Below are 12,634 nucleotides of genomic sequence, written 5' to 3' on the forward strand. Positions count from 1 at the left end.
CACGTGCTTTGGAAAAGTTTGGATGAACGAGCGGAAGTAACACTTCCGTATTGGAATTTCAAAATAAAGGAAATGTGTTTCCAGAAACAATACACGCATTTTATTTACTTTATAAAATAGCAGCGTACACACATAAATATATAAACTTTAGAGAGGAAGTAACAATAAAGACCAAAGGGAACAATTTGTACTCGTGTTTGCTACCAGTTTAAATATGTGTTTATCAACTCCTGTGTATTAAGTTCAAAAATGAAGTTTCAACAAAAAGTAAAGGTAACTATATCTTTCAATTGTTTTCTGCAAGTTAAACTTGATTAATTTCCAGGTTATTAAAAAGAACAACGCTAACGTATTTCAAACCGTTCAGCTTTATTTATGAATGTACATTCAAGTGAGTTGCCAATGTTTTCAAAACGCCACAAAAGTCAACTTTTATTTTGAAAACTATTCATAATAGAAAGTACAAGTTTGCACATGCAGTTTCCAGATCTTTCTGCACATCTCAAACATTGAGATATGTTGATAATGAGGAGCACAGATACTCTTTTACAAATCAGCATATAGTTCATATTCAAAGTTTTTCACTTTGAAAACTCCCAGAATTTTTTTACACATTTATAATTAAACGTAAATGACACATACTGTGCCCCTGTCAATCTAATTCCTTTTAAGCTTTTGTCAGTGTTTTTAAAGCACGCTTTCCCAAATAATTGACAAGTTGTCTGGAAATATAGATATTCTGAAATACCCCCAACAATGAACCACTGTATAATTTTTAACATCTGGCTGGAGTGCAGGTAGGAAGATAGTGATGCAACACAAATCATTCAGCATGCCATTGATTAATCTCTGGGGGAGGATGATGGTAAGTTTTAGTCATCAAGTTGCTTGTAGTTTTAGTCAACGTGTCACTGTAAAGGTGAACTCTTGGTAGGAATCATTAATCTAGCCTCCATGCTCCTCACCAAAGGCACTGAGAACAGACAGAGACACATATTACGACACAGGCCTCGATAAATTAATGGAGAATAGAATCTATTTAAATCAACATTTTCTTTCATCATTGAAATATTTATCACTACGGAACACATTTTTGGAAGATAATGACTATACAACTCACCGCCGTAGTAATGCTTAAAAAGATTTGGGTGCAAACATTTGTATTACAAGGTAAAATTTATATTTGTGGCCATCAAAATGTTTCTGATATAAGAAACATGCTGACTTGCATGTTTGGTATTATTGAGCTAGAATAACACAACGTTATGTTCAGGTTTGAAATAAATAGTATTTGATTTGAGGTGAAGTTGAAGAATTTGAAAGTGCATTCCTTCATTGTCATTCATACTTATCATTTATAATTAAAGGTAGAGAGTAATTCATAACGTTTTTTAACTCCATTTCCCCTTCCAGTTGGCATAAATTGTTTGCTTTTTGTTGCAATTATATGTTTCAGGTCATTGAACAAATCTTAAGATTAAATAGGGAGGATTTGACAACCTAAAATGTTTTAATTTTTAATGACAACTTCATTTAAAACAGGGAAAGACGTCTGATTCAAAGCAATGTGGCGCTGTCTGAAAATGCAATTACATCCTAAACATAACAGCTGATGAGCCAACCTAGGTAGCATCAGCTGCTTCAAAGTGCTTGTGATAACTGACGATGAGTCTCTCCTTTTACTTTTGAGTAATTCTGCACTTTGCAGAATTGTTTTAAGGTTCAAACATTAACAGCTGTTTTAAGGTCATGAGACAGCATCTGAACCGGATTTGAGTTTAGACTTTGAACTTTGAGTAGGCCACTCCAAAACCTATATTGTGTTATTTTTGGACCCATCAACATCCCACCAGCTGTACTACCGATGGTCCTGCTGCCTAACCTAAGCAAGCTTAAACTTTAAGTCATAAACTGTTGACCAGACGTTCATCTGCCGTATTTTCTGACATAGGAGAATTTAATGGTTCAATTAGCAATGACGAGTCATCCAGATCCAAAGCTGTAAAGCAACTCCAGGTCATCTCACTACCTCCAACAGGTTTGATTCTGTGATGTATGATGTTATTTTTCTGAAATACTGTTTATCATACTCCACATCTAATAGAAATCAACTTTCATTAATCTTGTGCCAGTTTTTGCCAAAACTGACACAAGATTTTTTTTTCTTATCACAAAAGACACCTTTGTAAATTGTATATTTTCACATAAATGTAAACTCACAAAACAGAAAAAAAAACTTGTTATCATTAGTAGTTTTTTTTTAAAAAAGCCTTATTGTTGCTGGACTTGTCTTACCTGTATAATACACATTAACATCCCAGCCCTCTTTCTGCCAGGCAGAGTTTCTTGTTTCCTCTCTAGATTGAAGGCTTTCATAGGCTATAAAAACATAAAACAATTATGTTATGCGTGAGTGAATTTGTAGTAGATCAAAAAATAGACATTTGTGCATTTAAACATTTTAAACAAAGAAAAAATGTGTCTCTTTTTTCACCCATTTATTATGATAACTGTAATAATCACCATACAAACATTCCCAAAAAGTAATATTTGGATCTGCTTGTCAAAGATTGTTGCAAAACACTCAAAAATATTCTTTAGTATTAGATATTCTGTTTACCACAGTAGTCATCGTAACAGTGCATTACTTCTCCTAAAAAGTGTTTACATGCAGCTAAAAATGTATGCAGAATTTAGAGTCTCGGTTTATGATTCATGAGCTTAAAAGGAACATAAAGAATATCAAAGGATAATATCTATAAAGGAGGAACCAACAATTGTTGTTTTGTCCAAATTTGCAACATAGGTTTCTGCTATTGTCATGAGCCATAAGCAAGAAACAGGAGAAATCCTCCTCATGTTAAGTTTTAGAAAAACATGGGCATTACTACTTATTATTACTAAAAAATGTCCAACTGCATAATAAAACAGAGGTGACTCTCATTCCATCTCAGTGTTTTTCTTTAAATTGATTTTATTTTTAAAGTTTTGAGTCATCCTGAGGAATAAGCTAACATTGCCATCAGAGTCTTTCTAAGAGTATGCAAATTTACCCAGGACAAACTTACAAATGCATTGGTTGTACACATATTAGAGGAAACATTCAGGGTTTAAAAGTTACTCCTACAAAGCCAAATCCTAATGCTTATTCTATTGTTCATGGCTGAGCTTGGGTCACATATAATGCACAGTGTAACTGTTTGTAAGTTGATCTGTGAGGATATGCCTTTTGTTCCAAGGTTGCTTGTAAACAAAATATTAAGCATTATGTATCCTCCCCAGCTGTCTGAAGTCTGTGATAAGCGAGATGGGCTTAGCTCAGATCTACAGATTTGACCTTCAAGCCACATCCAGCCTGGTAACTGTGCTAAAACTGCGTGAGGCAGTAAAAAGTAAAATATAGAATGGAGAACAAACTGCTGTTCTCAATCAATACGGCTTAAATGAACACGATCAGTTACAATACATAATGACATACAAAAACATGGAAAAAACGTTTTTGTTTTAAAATGTTAACATTTATTTTTCCAAAAAATAACTACGCACAGTCACATAACAAAAGTTCACAAGCACTCAGCTGGCAGCGTGGCGTGTTGCACCTTATTCCGTTGCAGTGATCACTGACAGTAGCCTTTAAAATTATATTTAAAGTTTATAATAAAATTCTGATATTTTTGGAAATGATCAAGTTCAACCAATGATCTGACCCTCAACAACATTCATAGTTATTTATGTAGTCACCTTGGAAAATTAATTGTTCACTCCTTGCTTGGTTTGACATCAGCCCATACATTAAACTTCAGAAACATGAGCATAAATGAATATTTAGAGGAAGTATGTATTGGGTGTAACTATCTGCTTAAAATCGATATGAGCGTAATTTACATCTCTTACCACGAACAAGTTAAAATAGTTGCTAATATTATTTTCTTTCATGATTCGTCCAAAAACTCTGAAACATATCTTGATACACAGCAAGCATCATAAATGACTCACCCCACAAATGATGAACAACATACAGGTCACCAATCTGGGAGAAGAACCCTCCCACTGCCTCATTGTTTTCCTGTCTGTGTTTGATTGCCCTTGCCCTGTAATGGGAGAGGTTACTTTCAGGAGGGAATTGCTCACTGAGACGCATCTAATAATTCCTCAAACAGTTCATGAGCCTGATGTCACGTTTCAGGCAAGTGAAACTTGTCTTACCAGCGATTGCCCCATTCAAGCATGGTTCCTGGCTGAAAGACAGAAGAGCAAAGACAGACAGCTTTAATTTAATTAATGCATGTCGATTATATTTTATATACGTCTGTAATTTCATCAGGAAAAATGTCTTTCTATCTTGAGTCAACATGCAAGAACAAGTGAGATGTGATCTGTTTGCTTTCTTTCCTGTGAATAAAGAAGTGACTCCCTCACTCAGTGAGTCAGCTATGAAAAAATAGAAATAATGCAGCAGGGAGACTCAGAAAAAGTGCAGACAACAATCAATATCCGGCCATATTTGTGTCTGATTACTAGCAATCACAGTAGTAGAAGCGATTACAAATTTACCTTAACGGTTAGCTCACGCATTAAGCTTCAACCGATACAAATCATTTATTCATTTAATTTCAATGTGAATAGCATGAATGCAAATGGTGAATAATCACAGTCATCAGGAAATAGTTCTCATTAGTCTCATTACAGTCATGAGGAAAACAAACTACTTCCAGTGAGTCAATAGAACCACATTTATCGTGAACTAAGTTTCCTATGAGACATTATCTGTCTCTCACATTGTCCTGGAGACATTTTGGTACACCTTTGTTTTCAATATTTTCAGTTTTTTGGAGGTTTGCAAACTTTTATTTCTGCACAGCTCTCTTAAACCTCCACAGCAGAACTGTAGTTAAACTTGAACTTTGCATGGATCACTGAAATGCCTTGATCATTTTATTTCGAACCCATTCTTTTGTAGATGTGTATAGATCATCCCTGCATTGTCTTCAATAGGTAGTTTTCTGGTGTTCTCCAGAAAACTGCTTAAGCCTTTCTTTTAAAGAACAAGTCACAACTGCTGCCAACTAGTGCATCTAATCAGCAACATCTGGCTACAATTTTCCTTCTGAAACGCAATGGAAAATTAACATTTTATTTTAGTTTTCCACATCAAGCAGCAACCTGAAGGGACCAACACCAACACAAATTACCTTGAGCTTGTAGGTGCGAAGTTCATAGAGGTTTGGTCCTTTTCTTGGTAAAGGTTCATTCCAAAAGCTAAACTCCAGAAGAAGCTGATTTTGCCTTGAAATCAACATTTTAGCCCTCTCTTTCCGGAACTCCAAGTACTCCTAAAATGGTTGTTAATTGGAAAAAAAAAAGCTTGAAGATGTAGACAAATGAAACAATTTGTTGGTCTGCTACAGTTGGAAAATAAAACTGCTTACATCATACCTTGTTGGCTCTTAATTTCTGCAGGCATTCAGTCAGAGCTGGATAGCCTCCTCTATATCGCCACAGATGCACTGAGCAACAAGAACAGCAGATGTCACTGTAGCCCTTCACTAAGGCACATCCCACCCACACAGCCGTGGCATACAAAACCTTCATCTCATTTCCAGCTCTCATTTTTTTTCTGAATACTCCTAATGTACACCATAAACTGTAAATGATCATATGTAGAAAGAAAGACAATGTGTCGATTCATCAGCGGAAGTATCTGCGCTTCTGCAGGCTTCAGTCACACTCTGCCAAACAGATTATGATCAAAGTGAAGCCACTTCAAGTAAGTGTTTGAGGCACTGAGACAGAAAAATGAAATTTCTCCTGCAGAATCTAGGATCAATCCAACTTATGAGTCTTATAAGGTTTCTGTCAGTTCCCATTTAAGCTTTCACTTCAGCTTACCAGCTTGATCCTGCTCTCCATACCAGGTATTCCAGCTTCCAACAACTTCACATGGGAAATCTTGATCCTGATGGAGTCTTCTTTGCACTTCAGCCCTACCATCAGCACAAAAATGATCAATAAACAGTATAAAACATATAATCTGTGTAGCTTTTTTTTGTATTTATAAAGTATTGTTTAGATTATATATCAAAGCGAGTTACTCCACTTACTCAAAAACGCTTCTATTAAACATAATCTAATAAACTGTCTGAAGGCAAACCAACATTATATTCTCCAAAAATTGAAAAAAATTGTTATTTTTTACATTCTCAGCTCATTCTGTGTCAGACAAAACAAAACAAAAGGCAAAAAAAATAAAGAAGAATGTTTAAATTTCATTAGCCATCAGTGTAAGTATCAAGAGCAAACTATTTGGATATGGTAAAATATTGACAGTGTCTGTTGTTATCTATCAGTCCTTAAGATGTTGACTTTTGTTTACAACCTAATTAATCAAAAGCGGCCAGAATAAACACAGGTTATTGGTTTACGGTCTACTTCTACAAAACGGAAGCATGATTAATTCAAAGTTGTGTGGACTCATCATGTTTTCATCATTTAAAACGCATCACTTAATATTTTAGGGTTTGGTGTTGATAAACACACGTTGCATAAATTTAGCTAGCTGCAAGATTCACACAACATGAATGTGTCATCCCTACTCAAGAGGTAGAAAACAAAAATACGCTGTGCGATTCATCCTGTGGCAGCCAGTGTTGCATTAGCAGTCCTTACTGTTGTGGGAAATAAAATAAAATAAAAACTTCTCAGATTAAAAAAAATTGGAGAAACTCAAAAGTTTAATTTTCTATCAGGAGAATGACTCCTAACATCCAGGTAGAGTTACAACTGCATAAATTAAAGCATTTGTGAAAATAGCCCTGTCAAAGTTCAGACCAAAATCAAATTGAGAATATGTGGCAAATCATAAACATCTAAGTCCATTGAAAATAGCTTGAGCTATTTCACCCAAAACACCTGAAGCTTTAATTTCAACAAAATCTTGTTCTACAAAATCTTGACTTAGATGTTTGAATATAAATGAATAACCCAAGAATTTTAAAACATTATGGTTTCATACATTTGTGTTGGTCTACCACAAAATTGCAGTGAAATGCTCTTGAGTTTGTGATTGTAACATATCAAACTGTTAAAAAGTTAAAGGCCTGAATATTTTTTGCGAGGCATTGTATGTTTCCCAAATATGTAAGGTTTTCATTTGCAAACATGTGACACTAAATTGATCCTGCTGATGGAGAGAATGTCCTGATAACCTTTTCATGGATGCAATGTCTGCGCCTGCTGTGGCTGCTCAGAAACATAATGCATCACGTCTAGTAATTCTTTCTGCAGGTGATTTGTCTTTTAAGCAACTTTTACAAGCAGATTTCCTTTAAGGCTTAGACCATAAACAACAAAAAAAACTACTTTGCTATCTTCTCCTGTATTCATAATTTTAAATCTCCCGGTGCAAAGCAGCAATTTAGAAGAGTCCACAGTTTTCTCATTGCTGAGGCCAACGTCTATACAGTCAGGCTATTTATAGATCTCTAAAATTTGCATCATCTGGCCTTTCCTAACAATCATTTGAAACCAAACCCTGTCACTAGCAAATAAGTCATTGAAACCTCAGTAAACATTATGCAGGAGTGCAAATCTATTGCCATCTTCAACTGCTTCATAGCTCTCCATTCTTCAAAGGTTAAACTGACAACACAGTTTGACACAATATATTGAAAAAGTAAGAAAAAATCCCCATAAAATATATGACAAAAAACACGAGAAGGAAAGCGAAGTTAATAAAAGTAATATTTCACTGCAGGTAACACTCACTCCAGGTTGTTGTACTCATCCAGGCACTCGGGTTTGACGTTGTGAACTTGACAAAAGAAGAAAAGAAAAGAGAGACGTAGTTATCAAAGCTTGTGTTTTCTTTTAAAATACACAATCAAATTCTCCAACAAAGTAATTTCACACCTCAATTCAGCAGACTTTATATACAAAGCTGTTTCACTGGCACAAGGTTATAGGCTATGGCTGATAGAATGTTCCAATTGAAATCTCTGTACAGCATGATGTACGCTGCATAAAAGATCAAAGTCTGGGGAAAAATTGTAATTTCTTCTCAGGAGACAGACACAGTTATGATCTCAGACTCTAAAGAAAAGACTATTTTTTTCTGATGTCATAAAAAGGTATAAAATTGATACATCATGTTATCAACTTGGTAGCCGCCCGCTTCCTGTGCATGTGTAATGAAAATTTCAGTTTGCTCTCACAGGTCCCTGTGGTTCAGCACAGACTGGATTTAAACAAACATAATTTATTTAGCTGTTTTCTGTAGAGATATGTGGCTAAATAGACAAAAAAACAGAAATCCTCTTTTTGTATTTTTCACGTCTTTGAACCTCAGTAACCCCACATTTAAAGCCAATAACCCTTTCTTTGTATGTTAGTAAAATACTGTGTGCCTACACTGGATTTTATACAGGTTGCTGGTCTCTTTCTTTGACAGCAGGTTGGAGTGGGCATCTTTCCTCGCATCCACCTTGTGCACAAATAAGGAGCGGAACCAGCCTTTGTCGCTGCTTTCTGAAAACCTCCTACACAGAGACGAGATGAAAGAAGCAAACAAAAGCGCAAAGAACAACCATTAACATAGAGAAATTTTCAAATAATAATAAAAAAAAACACAACTCAAAGGATTGTAGGAAATGTCATGATACATGGGGTAAAATATAGTCATGCTGTTATCGTCTGAAATGAAAAATATGCATAGTGTATCAGGGAGTGGGTTGAGTGCAGCATAAAACTTGTATTCACCCACTGGATAGATGTGTGGGAAATATTTACTTTAATCCTGAGAAACTCAAATCAGATTCTGATTACTAGTAGCAGTAAGTTTTGAATAAAAAGTATTTAGTTAAACTGCTAGACCAATACTTTTTCAGGCTGAGGAGCCCTTAACCCATTTAACACTCAAGTCACGGACCACATAACCTAAATTGCCCCACAACACATCTTAATATATAATGCAACCTGAAATGAAAATAGTAGTCTCTTAACTCACATATAGTTGTTTCTTGTTTTCATCCTACTAAGAGTCGTGCTTTTTGGTAAATGTGATTGAGCACGACAAAACCATGAACAGTCTACTTGGGCATTTTGAGTTATTTATACATTCTGAAAGTGTGGAGTCTAAGCTTGTCAAACATAAAGAAATAAAAAAAAAACAGAAGTTGTTCTTTATCGAGTGTTGTGAGCATTAATAACGTTTAGGGTTATTTGTGATTTAGAAGCACAAAAATAGACTTAAGTTGCTTTAGCAGAACCAAAAAAATCATTTTCTGCACCAGTGAATATAAAAATAATCCACCCATTGATAGAAATACTGATACTACTGATTAGTATATACTTAGTAAAACTGATTTCTATCAATGGTATTTGTTTATTGTATTTAATCAATTTAATTTAATCATTTTTAATTCAATAAAAATAACAATAGCTGTAGATGTGTAAGCAGAGCATTATAAAAACCAAAGAAGATGATGAACTAAGTCCTACTGCTAACCGCATAGAGCCGTTCAAAGGAATCCAATAGTGAACGACAAATAAACTTAAGTTTAAGCCAGTTTTCCATTATTATTTTCAACACAATCCTTTGGTAAGCTAGCTGTAGCGTCGCACGAGCTCACGTCACAGAAAATAAACGGTCCTTTACATGCAGTACCCCGCGGACCATTAGGGGCGCCCGCGGACCACCAGTGGTCCGGGGACTAACGGTTGAGAAAGACTGTTCTAGACAAATGTTTTTAGATAAGTTAAAATGCAGCATAAAACTATCGCAAACCTTCCTTGCATTTCTATTTTGAAATGTTCTTAACAGAGTTAAATTACTACAAGTTCAATTTCTTGTAATACAAAAGAAATAGAAAAATAACAGTCTTGTAGCAGAAGTATAGTAATTATGTTTGGTTATGTTTTGAATAATGTCTTTGTATGTGATGTTATGCCACCAAAAATGCATATCTGTTGAAGCTTCAAGTTTAATTGAAGGATGTGGCTAAACAGTCATTATCTTTATATTAATAAATGTGAATTACTTAATTTGATCAAAAGTATAAAAGACAATGTTTCAGTGAAAGTAAAATTGCAAATTCAAATGTGACATCAACAGTCACTAACCTTTTATTTTCATTTCCAGATGGTTTGTATTTCCTTTAAATTAATTGCCAACACTAATTTTGCACATCTGTTGTACTGCATGTGCTGCTAATGTATGGGGGAATTTTTCTGCCGTAACCCAAGAAACATGTTAGCTTAACAAAATGCAAACTGTATTATGGGAAACACCACAGTCTGAAAATTATATTATTAATCATGTTTACATAAGCTGTAGGTATCTTTTTGGTGTTCTTTAAAAGAAAATGAAAAGTTTCTTTTTCTTTTATATATATATATATATATATATATATATATATATATATATATATATATATATATATATATATATATATATATATATATATATATATATATAACTAAAATATATAACTATATTTTAGTTATATTGAAACTAAAAATCTAAATTTGTATTAATACAAAATAATCATATCCAATATTAAACAGGCCTGTGACATTCATCTTAACCTCCAATTCAGTGACTTTTGTTGCTTTTTATAAACTCATGATGTCTAAATCCTTTCAAAACTGCTTCAATTAACCTCACTTTCTGGCTTTTGCAAAGGATTTGAAATGTCACAGGAAGAGTGAGTGATATATCCCCCACACATATGGATTAGGGAGAGCTGGTTCCATTTTGTGCTTTTTGAAAGCCATCTGTTAGTGCATGAACACATTTTAAGGCTTTCTAAAACCCTCAAACTTCCAGGGTCAATGAAACTCCTCATTTAGTAACATTGTGGGCTGAAGACTTTAATTAGGAGGTACGATTAACCACAAAATGTTCCATGAATTTTTCAACAAAAACATAAGTTATGTTTTTTTCAGTCAGAGCAGAAATCAATGCTGATGGAGGCCCTAAATGTGCGTGTAGTGTGCTTTTACAGTACAAGGTTCAGAGGTCTAGCAAATCATTAAAGCAGGTTAGCAAATGGGTATGAGATAACATTTAGGACTTATTTTTAATAATACAAATTGATATTAATCATAGATAAGAGATTTTCAAAAGTCAAATACTGAGATAAAACTTGTGGATTTCTAACAGTGTGCTATTAGAGTCTAAAGTCACAATTATAGTTTTGGGGTGATTTTCATGATCTTAACTCAAAACAAAGAAAAAGAACATAAATGATGTTTCTGAATGGTAGTAGATAAACATAATAAGATGTTTTCCAACTTTTAACAAGTTCATGGTTTTGCTTACAAACTGAAAAATCTCCTGACTAACAGCTTACAATGTTCATCGTCCAGTTTGAAAGGATGAAAATAAAGATAAAACAAACGTACCTGGAGGCTTGGTGTAAGTAGACAGAGCACCTGTACGGAACGTGTCCTGCTCTCTGCACAGATCTGCAGCTCACCGCCATGTTCCTCTGGAAAGCGAAACAGTTGTCTGACGCTCAGGCATTCCCTGCTGGTTAATGTTTACCTCTGCTACTGTGAGGTGAATTGACAGGCAATCAGATGGGTTGAAAACCGCTGATATGTTTTTGCCCTCCAGAGGTTAAAAACATGCGTGACTCTGCGATCCAATGTGCAAACTCGACCTGCTGATAGGGTCTGAGAGAGGTGCAGGTTGAGGCAAAGAGCAGGTTTACATGTAGATTGTGTACAGGTTGACATCTTGTAATTGCATCAGTTTTGATATTACTTAAAAAAAAAAACATTTAGGAATCTCTAAAGGTGTTGACACACTTTGTGTGAAAGAAAAAAACATCTCCAAAGGACAATAGATGGCCAATGCTAGCTTTTTCTTCAATCTTTTGAAAGCAAAGGGTAAAAACTTCAAGTTTTAAAGGCCTTGCGTCACTAAGCAATCAAGCAGCTGGTTTTTTTTTTTTCCCTTCTTAGATTTGTCACTTTTCACTCTTTCTGGCTGAAACGAGGCATTTTGACTGAGACGGTACAGAATAGTCAGTTTGTTACCCTTCATTCAGTTGCTGACATTGCCTGAATTTCAGCAGACAGCATTCAGCATGCCGACACATTCCAGAATGAATCCTCTTCCATCTTCTGTCAAATAGATAAATAAGTCACTGGAAGCTATGCAGAGTCATCATATTGTGTCCACAGGCTTCACAGCTACACCAGATGTGTTTCATGACTCAGTGCAGGTTTTCTCTCCTGTGACTGTAAATACACTTTGAGACTTTGTTGGTTAACAAAGCTAACATTTGTAATTTTCTGTAACTGCATTAGCCTAATACTTTTTATTGTCACCAAGGTTTGTCAATTGTATCAAAAAACTGACAGTACCATCATTTTTTAAAGTCTTTTGACAGGTGATTGTGTAACCCAGCAAAACATTCTGTCTCTATTTATCTTTTTATTAATTACATTATTATCAAAAGGCGCATGTCATTAAAATTTAGTCAGAAAATAAACTGCAAATTTCCTTGTGCATTGTTCTTTTATGCTTTTTAAAAAATGTATTTACCAGCTTTTGTTATGAATGTAACTAAAATACGATATAAATAAACAGATCTGAAAAGGTCAAAACCACAGAGCAACGTTTTAGATC

The 12,634-nt window shown here is 34.7% G+C and overlaps 1 protein-coding gene across 1 annotated transcript; it reads right to left on the minus strand.

Moving 5' to 3' along the window:
* Window positions 1–365: 365 nt before the first annotated feature.
* Window positions 366–11,640, minus strand: nipsnap1 (nipsnap homolog 1 (C. elegans)). The gene is made up of 10 exons (XM_008417887.3): window positions 11,401–11,640; window positions 8,407–8,534; window positions 7,765–7,810; window positions 5,890–5,984; window positions 5,437–5,507; window positions 5,193–5,333; window positions 4,207–4,238; window positions 3,997–4,091; window positions 2,296–2,379; window positions 366–973 (listed from the first exon to the last, which is right to left on the minus strand). Exons 1-10 carry the CDS (start codon window positions 11,478–11,480, stop codon window positions 909–911), a joined length of 837 nt encoding a protein of 278 aa, XP_008416109.3. The 5' UTR covers window positions 11,481–11,640; the 3' UTR covers window positions 366–908.
* Between the last annotated feature and the right edge of the window lie 994 nt (window positions 11,641–12,634).

This window comes from Poecilia reticulata, chromosome 9 (assembly GCF_904066995.2).
Source record: "Poecilia reticulata chromosome 9, P_reticulata-male-v2, whole genome shotgun sequence".
Lineage (NCBI taxonomy): Eukaryota > Metazoa > Chordata > Actinopteri > Cyprinodontiformes > Poeciliidae > Poecilia > Poecilia reticulata.

Coding starts and splice junctions, on each gene's coding strand:
- nipsnap1 (XM_008417887.3), bottom strand. CDS start 11,480: ATGGCGGTGAGCTGCAGATCTGTGCAGAGAGCAGGACACGTTCCGTAC. Junction 5,985..7,764: donor GATGAGTACAACAACCTGGA/GTGAGTGTTACC, acceptor TGCTGATGGTAG/GGCTGAAGTGCAAAGAAGAC. Junction 5,334..5,436: donor AGAAATTAAGAGCCAACAAG/GTATGATGTAAG, acceptor CAACCATTTTAG/GAGTACTTGGAGTTCCGGAA.